Source organism: Panthera pardus, unplaced genomic scaffold (genome assembly GCF_024362965.1).
Source record: "Panthera pardus isolate Hobbes unplaced genomic scaffold, ASM2436296v1 HiC_scaffold_8, whole genome shotgun sequence".
In the NCBI taxonomy this organism is placed as follows: Eukaryota; Metazoa; Chordata; class Mammalia; order Carnivora; family Felidae; genus Panthera; species Panthera pardus.
The window spans coordinates 138,159,929-138,173,243 of NW_026527013.1; the positions used below are offsets into that span (position 1 = coordinate 138,159,929).

The window sequence follows — 13,315 nt, forward strand, 5'->3', positions numbered from 1 at the left end:
ATAAGTGTTCTCTCCCCCTCTACCCATTCTTTGTCAGAGTGTATTTTATGCTTCCGCTCATCTGGCCTGCCCACTCGTCCCCAAACATGCTTCCAAATCTAGATGGTGGTCACATATATAACCAGGTGGTACATAAATAAATAGAAAATCTAACTATGAACTTAAGATCGGTGCAATTTGTTGTATATAAAGTATATCTAAATGTATCTTGCTATACATAAATTACGTATGCTGAATGTAAGTTGTACTTCTAAGAGTGAAGCATTAGTGGGGAAGTATGTATTATCTTCCAAGACATGCATCTCTTTTCAAATATTATATTCATCAAAAATAAGTTAATTACCATGCAGCTTCCTTAGACAATGGATTATATTAGGAATTTGTTACTATGATAGGAAGAAAAATATTAGAAAATTCTTGTGGGATGTATCCTACAGATGATTGCAGAAAAGTATTTTAGTCATTTATAAGAATCCTTTCCAGAAGGTTTTAATTTAAAGTTTATGTGTGGTCCCATAGCAGTACTATATTTTATAACATGGAAAAGTGTCTAATAAGCACTAGTGTTTTTTTAGCCTTCCTTTTACAAACTGTCAAACGACTAAAGAGATAATGAATGAATAATAAGGATTGATTTAGACATTTATTGAGGCATGTGTGGCCTCAGGAACTTGGAGAAGTCAATGGCAGAGGTAAGATTTTCTCACCCTAGGCTCCAGTGATAGTTCTAATCCAGAGACCTTTCCCTTATTTCTACTTTATGCTTAATCTCATTAGAGTCTTGAGCTTTCACTGCAAAATGACACCATAATGATGTTCAGAATACAAAGAGTAAGGGATACAGTTTCTGAACTCCTATTAATTCTCAGCTATTCCAGAGTTTCCAAATTAATAAACACATATACATTATGAGACTCAAGAACTTTTGTTATTCTAAATTGTTCTTTTTCTTTTTTATCAAGAACCTTCTCTATATTCTCGTGTTGAAGTCTAGAGTCCAAACTATTGCATATTAAATGGTAGACCATTGTGTTTGAATCCCTAAAGCTTACAGGTACCAAAAGAAAGGAAATGAGCTAAACTTCAATTATATTTTGTTGGTTAAGGGGAAAAATTACATTTCTTCTTTATATTTCAAATTAGATTTTGTCCTAATGGGTGCCATTATTAAATTTTAAACAAGCATAAGAGGTGATCTACCTTAAAATATCCAAAAAAGAGTATCCAGTTTGTGGTTAATCAAGCCTCCTAATTTCTCCTTCTAACACTCTCTCACCTTCTGGATATTGACTATTCATTTTAGCTTTTCACCAAAAGACTAACAGTGAGGAGAAGGCAAATAGAAGGCATACTAGTCAATTAAAAAATCAATCACTTTGACATTTTGGTGAATAATAAGATAATTTAATTAATTTGTTAATAGACATTTTAAATCATTTATATGATCAAATACTGTTAAATACCTGCTTGGCCATAATTAACTGCTTGAGTTTAGTGTCTATTTCTAATTATATTGCCAGTTGGAATTTGTATATGGTTGCCATAGAGGCAACTCATAGTTTAGTTATTACCAGTGAAGGAGAAAGGGCTAATTTACATAACTGATGGAAAACAACTAGATTTGGTCTGAAGTTTTTCAACCTTGCCAATATTGTGGCCAGGTAATGTTTCATTTTGGGGAGCTATCTTGAGCACGGTAGAATGTTTAGCAGCATCCCTGGCCTCTATCCATTACATTTCGGAAGCATACCCTCTCTAAGCTGTGACAACCAAAAATGTCTCCAGACATTGCCAAATGTCCCCTAGGGGACAAAATTGACCCCAGTTGAGAACCACTGATATATACCAATAACAGGCCTACTTTTCTACTTTCCACTTATAAATCTAGTAAATCTGTAGTGGATTTACTCCAAGTATGAATAGGTTAGAGGTAATCCTTCAACGTTGAATGTTGAAGACTCACTCTTATCTTTTTTCATCCTTGTATTTTTAATTATTTCTGTAGTCGGTAATACTGTGACAGCTCTTTATTCTTCTCATTAATTTGCCATCTTTCCTGCCTAATGTAATTATAATCAGAAATATGCATTCAATTATAGAAAACATGATTCTTAATGAAACATAAAAAAGTCATATAACATACCTAGACTGTTATTTCATTTTGATTTACCCATAAATAGCATAATGTTTTGCTGTTAGGAAGAAGGATTTAGAAAGTAATAAACTGTTATTATGGCTGGAATATGTCATGCTTTGGAATTAATAAAATATATTTATGTTCTAAGGAAATTAAAACACATATGGGGAAATATTTCTTTTAATATCTCTTTCCAAATCAAAAATTTTTGACATGGATAACAATACAGCATCCACAGAAATTGATTTGTATAAATGATCTATGGGCTCATACACATTTTGCCCCCAAAGTGTTGTGCCAGAATAGAGCCATAAATAAAATCTACAGAAAGGCCATAGAGCAGAAGTGTAGGAGACTACACTTCAAGGATCCATTTGTTAGAAACAGCTTTCATTTTAAAATAAATTACAATTAATAAAGGGAAAATACCAACGAAAGAAAAAATTTCAGCTTTTGAAAAGGATTTGTCCAATATTTAGCTATAGATTTAAAACTGACATTTGCTGCCTTATTGAAAAAATTAATTAGTGATCTATATGCTGAACTATTAAATGATGTGTAAATGACTCCAGTTACAGCATTTGGAAATACTTTATAATTTTCCCATCTATATTTGCACTTATTCTCGACACAAAGGTTACAAAACAGCTCATGCAATAATTGTCTAATATTTTAGCAAATACCCATAATAAAAGAATAGAAGAGCATTTATCAGTGACTACTTAAAATGCCTTTGTTCATTTCCAAAGTTGTAATACCTATTAAATACTCATTTTAGTGATTTTTAGTTACCTTGCCTACCCCAGGACACCAGAAAAAAGTGGTTCAGTTTTCCAACAATAGAGCCTGTGTTGTAGTAAAAGACTCCCAACTAGCAACTGTTTAATAATGTTTCTGCTATGCTCTTTGTTCTTACAAATATGTCATGTACTGTAGGAGATACAATAGCAGCAGAGGTAGGGACAATGCAATATTTATAGAACTTTTATTATATGCCAGACACGATGCTAAGCACTTTACCTTTTTATGTTATTTAATGTTTTCCACAACCTTAAATGCAGGTGACAATTGCCCCAGCCTTTGACAGATGGAGAACATAAGACTTTAAAACATACAGGGTACATGGGTGGCTCAGTTGGTTAAGCATCTGACTTCGGCTCAAGTCATGATCTCATGGCTTGTGAGTTCAAGCCCCACGTAGGGCTCTGTGCTGAAAGCCTGGAGCCTGCTTCAGACTCTCTCTCTCTCTCTCTCTCTCTCTCTCTCTCTGCCCCTCCCCTACTCACGCTCTGTCTCTCAAAAATAAACATTAAAAAAAAGTTTAAACAAATAAATAAAACATATGTAATTAGTAGCAAAGGTGGTGTTTGAATACAGGTCTGACAGACTTCAAACTGATCCCCTTAATCATTACTCTGGAATGTAGAATCTGAAACTTTTATTATACTTATAATCTAATTAACCTCTTTAGGAAACTCATTCGGCCAGAATGTAACCTGTTAAAATTTAGTTAGCTAAAATTTGTTTTCATGGTTATGTACAATGATAATTTTTATGATGTTCTAGAATCACTGCAAAATTCTGAGGTCTTCATAATCTCTATTTTGATGAGAAATGTTATGGAATCAGAATCTTCCCTTCCATAGAGTATCTATTGGAAACATTTTAGAGCTAACACCTAATATTTTACCAGACACCATATATATCCTAGTATCAGTATCAGTCTATCTTTATTGGTCCCAGTATTTAAATCAGGTCTAATATTTTACATATTGGAATTAGTCAGACTCCTATTATTTCTACTAATTGCTAAAATGCTTTCCAATTCATAGGCTTTTATATACATATATATATATGTGTGTGTGTGTGTGTGTGTGTGTGTGTGTGTGTGTGTATGTATAATGCTTGATTACACATTAAAGCAGTTAACAGTTAATCATTTTTACTATTTGACACAACTCACTATTTTATTGTTTCTATTTAAAACATCCACAATACATTTTTGCAGCACTTAAAAAGCCCTTTGTCCACATAAACTTTATCCTAGTGAGAAGAATGTATTGTGGAGCTGACAATTTGACAATACTTCAATGATACATTCACCAGTGTGAAAGGACCTTACTTTCATACTCTTACTTACACAAACCTCACACAAACAGATAAGATTCTATAAGTGATTTTTATTATCTACCTCACCCCACTCCTTCTAAGAGAAAAATTAAGTCTTAGGCTATTTTATATTTTTATATTCATTTATAAAGTTATGTATTTATTTATATTTATATTAATTAATTTATATATTTACATTTAATTGTAAGGGTTTTCTATTTTGGCGATATGTCTCAAAGGTATTAAGAACAGGCCCTTCAAGGGTCAGTTTCCACCTTCAGTGATTTGTCATGATAGCTCTCTGCCTTATTTAATGAATGAAAATTAATAGGTTCCTGAATCCGTGAATAAATACTACATTTAGTACTCACACATGTAGAAGAAAATGTCTTCATTGTAAATGTCAGAGTTTTCTCTTGTGCTATGAACAGGATGAAAGTCCCTTTTGTCCGTCAAAAGTATTTTATAGAGCAAATTTTGCATCTTAGCAAATTATGTCCGGCCATTTTCCTAACCTAGTGGTTAAAAGCCATAGGGGCACCTGGCTGGCTCAGTCAGTAGAGCATGTGACTCTTGATCTCAGGGTCATGAGTTCAAGCCCTGTGCTGAGCATGGAGCCTACTTTAAAAAAATCATAAGTTAAAAGCCATGGACCCCAAGGCTTATGACCATAATTGCTATCAGGGAAGCCTGGGTTTCAGTCCCACCTCTGCTTCTAACTAGCCTAATTTGCTGTATCTCCTAATGCAAAGCATATAAGCTCTCTAAACCTCAGTGTCCTTATTTTTAAGAATAAAACTAGTAACGGAACCTATCTTATAGAATAGTTCAAAGTATTCAACTAGATGACAAATGCAAAGTTTTACCACAAGCCTCATACGTGATTAAGTACTCAGTCAGCATTGAATTAGCATCTTCATCATGATCGTGTCTAGCATCATCATCATCATGAAAACTCTTTTTGTTCAGAAGCACCTCTAGGACTTACCTGCAGTTATATAGAGAAGGAGAAGAAGAAGAAAGAGAATAGCGAAAGAAGTAGAAGCCAATAATAGCAAGGATGCTGGAATTTGAAAGGAATCAGGACAGGAAGAACTGTTTGGGAAGTAGAAAGGAGAATGAGTTACCTGGGCCGATCCACACAGTTGTATTCCAGACGCTCATGAGTCCTAGGCACCTTTGCCTTCATGGACCCCTTCTTTCATGAAAAAAATACTTAAAATTATATTTTTCAACTGTGTTGGTATACTCACATGAATACATACATGCACACTTTGAAGAGTTGTTTTTTCTTCTAATTAGACAGGATATTAAAATATTTTCTTGGGCTCCTAAAATTAGCACTATGTGCTGTAGGCTTGGTTCCCATTATGCATAATAGAGAAGTTGGCCCCACTTTCCTTCTTCACTCTAAAAGATGTATAGCAGAGGCATCCATAGCCTTATCAATGACCCGGGCTGTAGGCATTCTTTCAAGTTAAATGCTCTTGACTTAAACTTAGCCCTTTGCAGGTGTTTTAGGTTCTGTGCAGGGACTGAGAACACCTTTACCAGGATTCTTCAAGAGCCTATGTAGCAGCAAGGGGAGCGAAATGTTATTTCTATGAGCCGTTCGCACACACCCAGACATTTTTACTGCAGTAGCCCCCTCAGTGGCCAGTAAGCATTCACATACATCCTAGGCTTGGGAGTTTTTATTTAGCATTCAGCTTTTTTAAAAAGCAAGTGAAGATGGAGAGGGCTGTGTTCTTTAGTTCATGATCTGTTTGAGTGCTTATATAAATTATCTTTCTGAGTTGGTGAAAAAGAGCTATGTTAAACACTCACCTCATGAGTTAATATAACTTATGGTCAGATAAATTACCACTTAAATAAAAACTTTTGCTCAGCACATCTGTTCTCCATGTTTCATTCTCCAAGTCACATCTGCTTCCTTTGCAAGAAGAAACAAACTTCTACTATCATTAGTGCAGCCGCACCAATACAGTGTGGAAGAGAATGAGTTCTTCTTGGCTTCAGCATCCAGAAGTTTCTCTGAGTACAATCTTCTGTATATGTACACTCATTTTTGTTTGAAGTTAACGAATTAGTCTTCTGATTTCAAAACCTCACAGGGAAACAGAAAAGAACGCTGGCAGGTCTTTAAATAAAATATTCTGTAAGAGTAACCAGATTTCAAATGTGACATTTGAAACTTTGAAGGAAGCTGTGGCTAAAAGCGAAGCAGATAAATGAGGTTTCTTTTTTGATAACTCCGAATCCTAATACCCACTTCTTTGTGGGCTTTCATTGCTCCAAAGGGCCCCTTGAGCTTTTATCTGTTTCTCCATTTCTTCCCCATTTCTGAAGTCCAAACTAACTCTAGCAAAGGTACACAGCAAGATAGTGAGGATGGTGGCAAGAGAGGGGAGAGAGCTTGGGTCCTGGATTAGGCATTTAATAGGTTCTTCTGTCCCTACCAAACCAAGCCTGGAATATGACTTACATTAAAAAAAAAAAAAAATTGGCCCCATCAAACAACAGAGTTTGGCTACGTATAAGACAACTTAAGGGCACCAGGGTGGCTCAGTCGGCTAAGCGTCTGACTCTTGATTTCGGCTCGGGTCATGATCTCAGGGTCGTCGTGGGATGGGGCCCGTGTTGGGCTCCACTCTGGGCATGGATCCTGCTTGAGATTCTCTTTCTCCCTCTTCTCTCAGAAAGTGGTTATAAGTTGTAGGTAATGGTGGTCCTGGAAACATGGGGAAAACTAATAATATGTCACTTGGACTCTTTATACTGTCCTAATTAGTCAAAGCCATTGATGTGCTTTCTCTCATCAAGCTATAACAAATTGTTTTTTGTTCAAAGAAAGGTTGGCCCAAAGGCTTAATTAGGTAATGCAAACAAAATTTCTACATGCGTCTGACCAACTGTAACATTTCCTTCAGTAGGTATGTGTTGTAGGAACAAGAATGAGGGATGGGGTATTCCTTGCAGACAGTTTCACCGATTGCAGAACTACAAGTTAGTTTGACATATGTTCCCTGAAGGCAGAATTAGGACACTCTACAGCCTGACATATTTAACTTCTTTGGAAAATGATGCTAATTTGTCTTTTTTTTTTCCTTTTTCATCCACATCCTTTTTTTAGGCAGGACTAATGAGTTTAAAACATTGAACATGACCTCATTCTTCAAAGCAGACCAGGTCTCTCCACCCCAGTGGCCCCCCATCTCTTTAGGATCTCATTCTTCAGCAATGTGGGGCAGACTTTCACTGACATTCCTGGGTTTTTACCTCGTCCAACCACCCCCTCCCCTGACCCAAATGCTTGAGAATGATTTTTCCAGACCTCATAGGTTATTTTAAAGTTAAATTACTGATAAAGTTAAAGGACCCAGATTTCAAAGGTTTAAGAAACACCAAGGTAGGGAAAATTTTTCTTTGAAGTGGAGTAACTTCTCTTAAATACTTTGATCAAAATATTATTTGTGCTGTCTGAATTTGATTCACAGCTCACCACTTACGTGTTGGAGAACTTGGACCAGTTTCTCATCTGTCAGGTAGGGATATAATACTACTGATCCCATAGAGTGGTTTTAAGGAAAAACTGAGTTAATATAATTAGAATTTGGAATAATGCTGGTGCTACAGACAGAGCTCAATATACAAGTTTGCCAAACACAAATAGACAAATAAAATGTCTTCAGGTTGGTATAAGAGGAAAGTTTAAAATAGGCTTTTTAAAAAACTGAGGTCTAATAAACTGAATTGGAGATTTTTAAATTCCTTATATTTAAGTTTAGATTTAATAAGATATAAAAACATGAAGGGCTTTGCAGAGCAACCACCTGTGCTAAATTATACAATAAATTTTATGATAAATATAATAAAATGAAACTTCCAGAATTCAATGTAAAATTTGTCCTGAACGTGTTTTAAAATTGATAGTTGCACAACTAATTTTGTATGCCATCATATTGGCAGTCTCATAGACCGAGAACTAGAGAGTTACTTCACAAAAAGAGGAGAAGTATTTCTTTGCCAAATGCTGGGACATCCTTCACAGATATTATCTGGTGCATTACTTTAAAGGTGAGAAGATCAGTGTTCCTGCGCCATTTTTTATGATGAGCAGCCAAGGACAAAGATGTAGGATACCTAAATGTCATCAGACGGAAGGTATAACTCTGATGTGATTTAATTTTTTAGTGTGTATAATTTTTTTTAAAAAGCACTGTCACTTTTGAAAGCCATCACTTCCAATGACAATAAACGTATTCACACCTGATAATAATCTAAATGAGAAAATATGTCCCATCATGTAAATTCACATCATAATTTCAACCCAAACTGCGAAACTCTCCCTGACTTGTTTAAAATCAGAGTTTGCTCCAAATGCTAATACATCTTCACAGATGAGAGATTTGTCACTTTTGAGATTATTTAAAATGCGTAGTATCTAACATTTTTTTAGGCCTCACTGTGTGCCAGGTCCTATTCTAATTGCTTTACATTCGTTAGCTCTGTTCTCAGCACAATGTAAAACACTGACAAGACAGATACTTTGATAATGCCCGATGATTTCACAGATGGAGAGATGCCCACAGGCACAATTACAAGTAGCAGAGCCCGTTTTGGAACCCAGGCAGCCTGGTCCCAGAGCTTTGCAACCTACGAGCAATGGGTTTTGCTACTCATAAGCTCTGCTGTTAGCCTCTATATTCCAGTCCAAAACTAGATTGCTGAAATAAGTATATGGTTTCCAAAAGACTTTGGCCTCAAAAGTTAATTTGTAGGTTATTGTTTAGAACTCGTCATTTTTTTTTCTTTAGAAGCAAATTTACAAGTGAGGCTAGGTTACAGGGGACCTCCAAAAATTCTCTTAATGTATGATATTTAATACAGCGAGAAGGGTCCTGAGGACAGGGACAATTATGCTGGATTTTGTGTGGATGAAGGGCTCCATGGCCCAGGCCATTAATGGGGAAGATTCTAGTAGAGGAGAATATGAGTAGCTGGTCTGTCTCTAGCGGAAGGATGGACCAATAGCTCTGTGGGCAGCAGGTATATTCATTTTAAGGTTATTCGTGAATCTTGCATTTCAATGTTGCGCTAAACTTCAGAGTTGGGGAGATCTTAAATATCCAACCCCTCATCCTGCATAAGAATAAACTTCAGGGGCGCCTGGGTGGCTTGGTTGGTTAAGCGTCCGACTTCAGCTCAGGTCACGATCTCGCGGTCGGTGGGTTCGAGCCCCGCGTCGGGCTCTGTGCTGACAGCTCAGAGCCTAGAGCCTGTTTCAGATTCTGTGTCTCCCTCTCTCTGTGACCCTCCCCCGTTCATGCTCTGTCTCTCTCTGTCTCAAAAATAAATAAACGTTAAAAAAAAATTTTTTTTAATTAAAAAAAAAAGAATAAACTTCAATAACTTGCCAACATCCATCCTTAATAATTTACCAAGTTTCATTGCCAGTGAGTGGCAGAGTAAGGATGAAAACCTATGGGCTGGTTATCAAACCTTCTGGCAGTTAGTCGTTGTACCTCATGTAAAAGAATTATTGGAATCCAGACCTAGACATGTTTCCCGAGTTGTTGAGCCAGCTCCATATCCTTAAGTCTCCAATGCAAAATTTCTCTTCCTACATGTATTAAATGAACCATCAATTGCAAATTTGCTGACCACTCTGCTTGACTAAAGAGATCTCTATTTCTTCTTCAGAATATGTAGACAGTTATTCCATACCCCTATTTGTTAAGTCTTAGTAGCATCCTCTTCATGTAACAAAATATAAAAACTGTAAGTAAAAAAGTTTTTATTAAAAAAGACATTATATTTAGAGGTAGTTATAAATTGTCATTTAAAAAACAATCCTTTTTGAGTGATGTCTCCAAAGATGGGACTTACTTTGGTAATCTGCAGATCTTCAATAGCCAATCAACATATACATTTGTCTACGTCAGTGCTGGCACTGAATGAAAAAAATGATTCATGCAAAGCCCCCAAAATAGCATGCACTGCCTAGGACTCTCTGGCATCCTCTTTCCCATACTAAGTCCATCTGTGATCACGCTAACCCCTCGGCCTGGCCCACAGCCCTCCTTGCCAACTGGCCACATGCTGCTGATGAACAGCCTCTCACCCCTTTCATAACCAGAGCACAAATATTAGATGAATTTCCTTTGAACCTGGCTTCCTCTTGGCTCTTAATATAGTCTGGCTCTTTACAAGAAACACTCTGGGTTCTGGGAGCCACAGATTCCCTTACTAATCACTATTTTTTTTCTGGATAAGCAAATACCAAAAGAATTCTTACACATCTCCAAGGTATTTGATACGTGTATCATGATTGGAAACGGTGTCCCATTTCTTAAACATTTAATTAGAATCTGTCACTGCAATATGTGCAATATTAGCTATCTAGCCCTTAGAAGGAGTACTAAGGTTTCTCCGTATAACAATAATAATATTGATAATAATAAACCACAGTCATTTTTATTCGATGCTTTTTCTGAGAATCTATTTCCTCAGTCACCTTCATGTGTAACTGACCAGACAATAGCCAATCCATATTTAACTCAACTTAATGAAATAATATGCATTCCATGTTAAGAGGAAGCGTCTGAAAGATTATATTCTTTTTAACACCATTATCCAGTGAGAACACTTTTAACCATAATAATAATAATTTCCAGCTGTCCCAAATCCTAAAAGTAAAGCACCAACCCCCCAAATATATTTTGTTATTGAGACATGTGTAAACAATTATGAATATCTAAACCATACTGGCTCTGATTTTCAGACTCTCCAAAACTGTAGGGGGGAAAAATGCTTCTAATAAGTATGTTGATAGACATATCCTACTTCAAAAGTTGCTTTTGCAGATGCACAGAATAAAGATTTCACTTTTTATTGGGTATAATAACAAATGCTATAAAGTTTAAATTTCACATTGAAAATAGAGGAAAAGACATTGCTGCAATTCATCTTTCTAATTTGTAAAAGATTCTTCAAAACTGCCCCAAAGATCCAAGAGTAGAGAGTGATGATCTCTTTTCAGCGAGATCCCGCTTCTTGAGAGATCAGAGAGGCCTCTGACTTGATCAAAAGTTTGTGTGTGTTTTTCACTTTTTGTTTTGTTGTATTTTGCTTTTTCAAAAACAAAGTACATGGATTCATTATGCCAAGGAAACATCTGAAGTAACATCCATGTTTAAATCTTAAAATGTTTAAGCTTAAATATATTTTTACATAAAACTACTTCTTATTTTTATTTTTTACCAGAAGAAGCACTCACAGCATCATTCAAATCCTTTATTTATTTATTTATTTATTTATTTATTTTCATTTGAGAGGGTGGGAAGGGAAAGAGAGAGAGAGAGAGAGTGAGAGAGAGTGAATCTTAAGCAGGCTCCATGCTCAACCCCACGATCCTGGGAGGCAAAATCAAGAGTCTGGCGCTCAACCAACTGAGCCACCCAAGCACCCCAAATCCTATTTTAAATAGAGTGGATTCCTCTACCCATTGGCACAGTATTGTTCAAAATAGTGAAATCATTGTGGATATATTTATTATGACACTATAGTTGTCCTGGGGCTTACTCTCTGTCTCTCTGCTACTTCTTTGCCTCTCTCTCTCTCTCTCTCTCACACACACACACACGCACACACACACACACACACACACACACACACATGCACACACAGTTTCTCCAGGCCAAAACGTAGATCTTTGATCACTTCTCTTAGCACAATGCCTAGAAGATTCTTAATTAATATTTACAAAATTAAGTGACACTTCCAAGCTAGATACAAAATTAAATATATGTTCTATTTTTAAAGCTATTATGCTCTAGATCATATGAATAAGACTCTTTCAAAAATGTTAAAAAGCCTCGTTACATTGGCAGCATCATTGTATAATGATGGCATCATTCCTGTCCTGAAGTTTACCAAATAATTCAGTATCTAAATTCTTCATGTTTTAGTAGAAAGAAAGCCTCCTTGTTAGCCTCAGACTTTCACAAACTCAGCAGCAAGAGAGGTATGAGGGCATTGAGAGAGAAGAGCTGGCCTTTGGAGCTTGTATTCCTTGTGAGGAAAGGCTACCTCCTTCCCTCTGCTCCCAAGGGGTGAAGGAAGAGGAGTCCCCAGTTTCTCCTCTCTGAGATAATCACCTGTGACATTTGGACATGACTTTAAGAAGGAGAGAAAGATGCTTGATTACCTGTTTGGATGTCTGCTTAGTTTGCAGGGCTTGTAGAATGGCCTTCTACTACCAGAGAGGGAGAAAATCTCTCTGAGATACTGCCATTGGTGAAGGCCACAGCCTCTAGAATCCAAGCAATAAAATGTCGAAGAAACTAGGTTCAGAAGGCCTAGTAGGGACCCAGCATGGGGCAAAAAATGTTCCTGAGACTATAAGTATGTCAGGATACACTGGAAAAGGTAGCTGAGACCCTCGAGTCTCCAGACAGCTGCTTCATCATCAGGGCTTATTTGAGGAGACCCCCATCTACATCAAAGGTAAACAATGAGCTAGATCAACAGTGATGACCACTGAAAAGGAGATCTCTTTTCCCCTCTCCTTCGTCCTATCACAAATCAAGAGGCGTGAGTTTAGGGAGACTGTGAGAGAGTAGGGCCCACCCACTACCTCCAACCTTCCAATATTAGGTTTCTATTGCTGTATGATGAATTAGCACAGATTTAGCAGCTTAAAACAATACCCATTAGCTAGTTTACAGTTTGGTAGTTCAGAATGCCAGGGAGAGTATGACTTGGTTCTCTGCACAGGGGCTCAAAGCTGAAATCAAGGGATTGGTCAGGCTGAATTTCTATCTGGGGGCTCTGGGGAAGCATAGGTTTCCAAGCTCATTCAGACTGTCACAGAATGCAGTTCCTTGTGGCTGTAGGACTGATGTTTCCATTTCCTTGCTAAGGGTCAGCCAAGGGCTGCTCTCTGCCCCCAGAGGCTGCACACATTCCTTGCCATGTGGTTCCTTCTGTCTCCTGATCCAGCAATGGAAGAATCTCCCACACCTTGAATCACTCTCAGGTTTTGTCTCTCTGTCTTTCCTAGACCTG

General features: G+C 36.9%; 1 protein-coding gene across 6 annotated transcripts in view; it reads left to right on the forward strand.

Annotated features, from left to right (window-relative positions):
- The window catches only part of CPED1 (cadherin like and PC-esterase domain containing 1), a 270,971-nt gene that overhangs the window by 143,404 nt on the left and 114,252 nt on the right, over positions 1-13,315 (forward strand). For 4 of the 6 annotated variants that reach the window (XM_053897714.1, XM_053897712.1, XM_053897715.1 and 1 more), the window contains one exon: positions 7,744-7,791. The exons of the other annotated variants lie outside the window; for them this stretch is intronic. In XM_053897714.1, the coding sequence (XP_053753689.1) occupies positions 7,744-7,791 (48 nt within the window). The remainder of the gene's footprint in view (positions 1-7,743; positions 7,792-13,315) is intronic. 6 annotated transcript variants of the gene reach the window in all.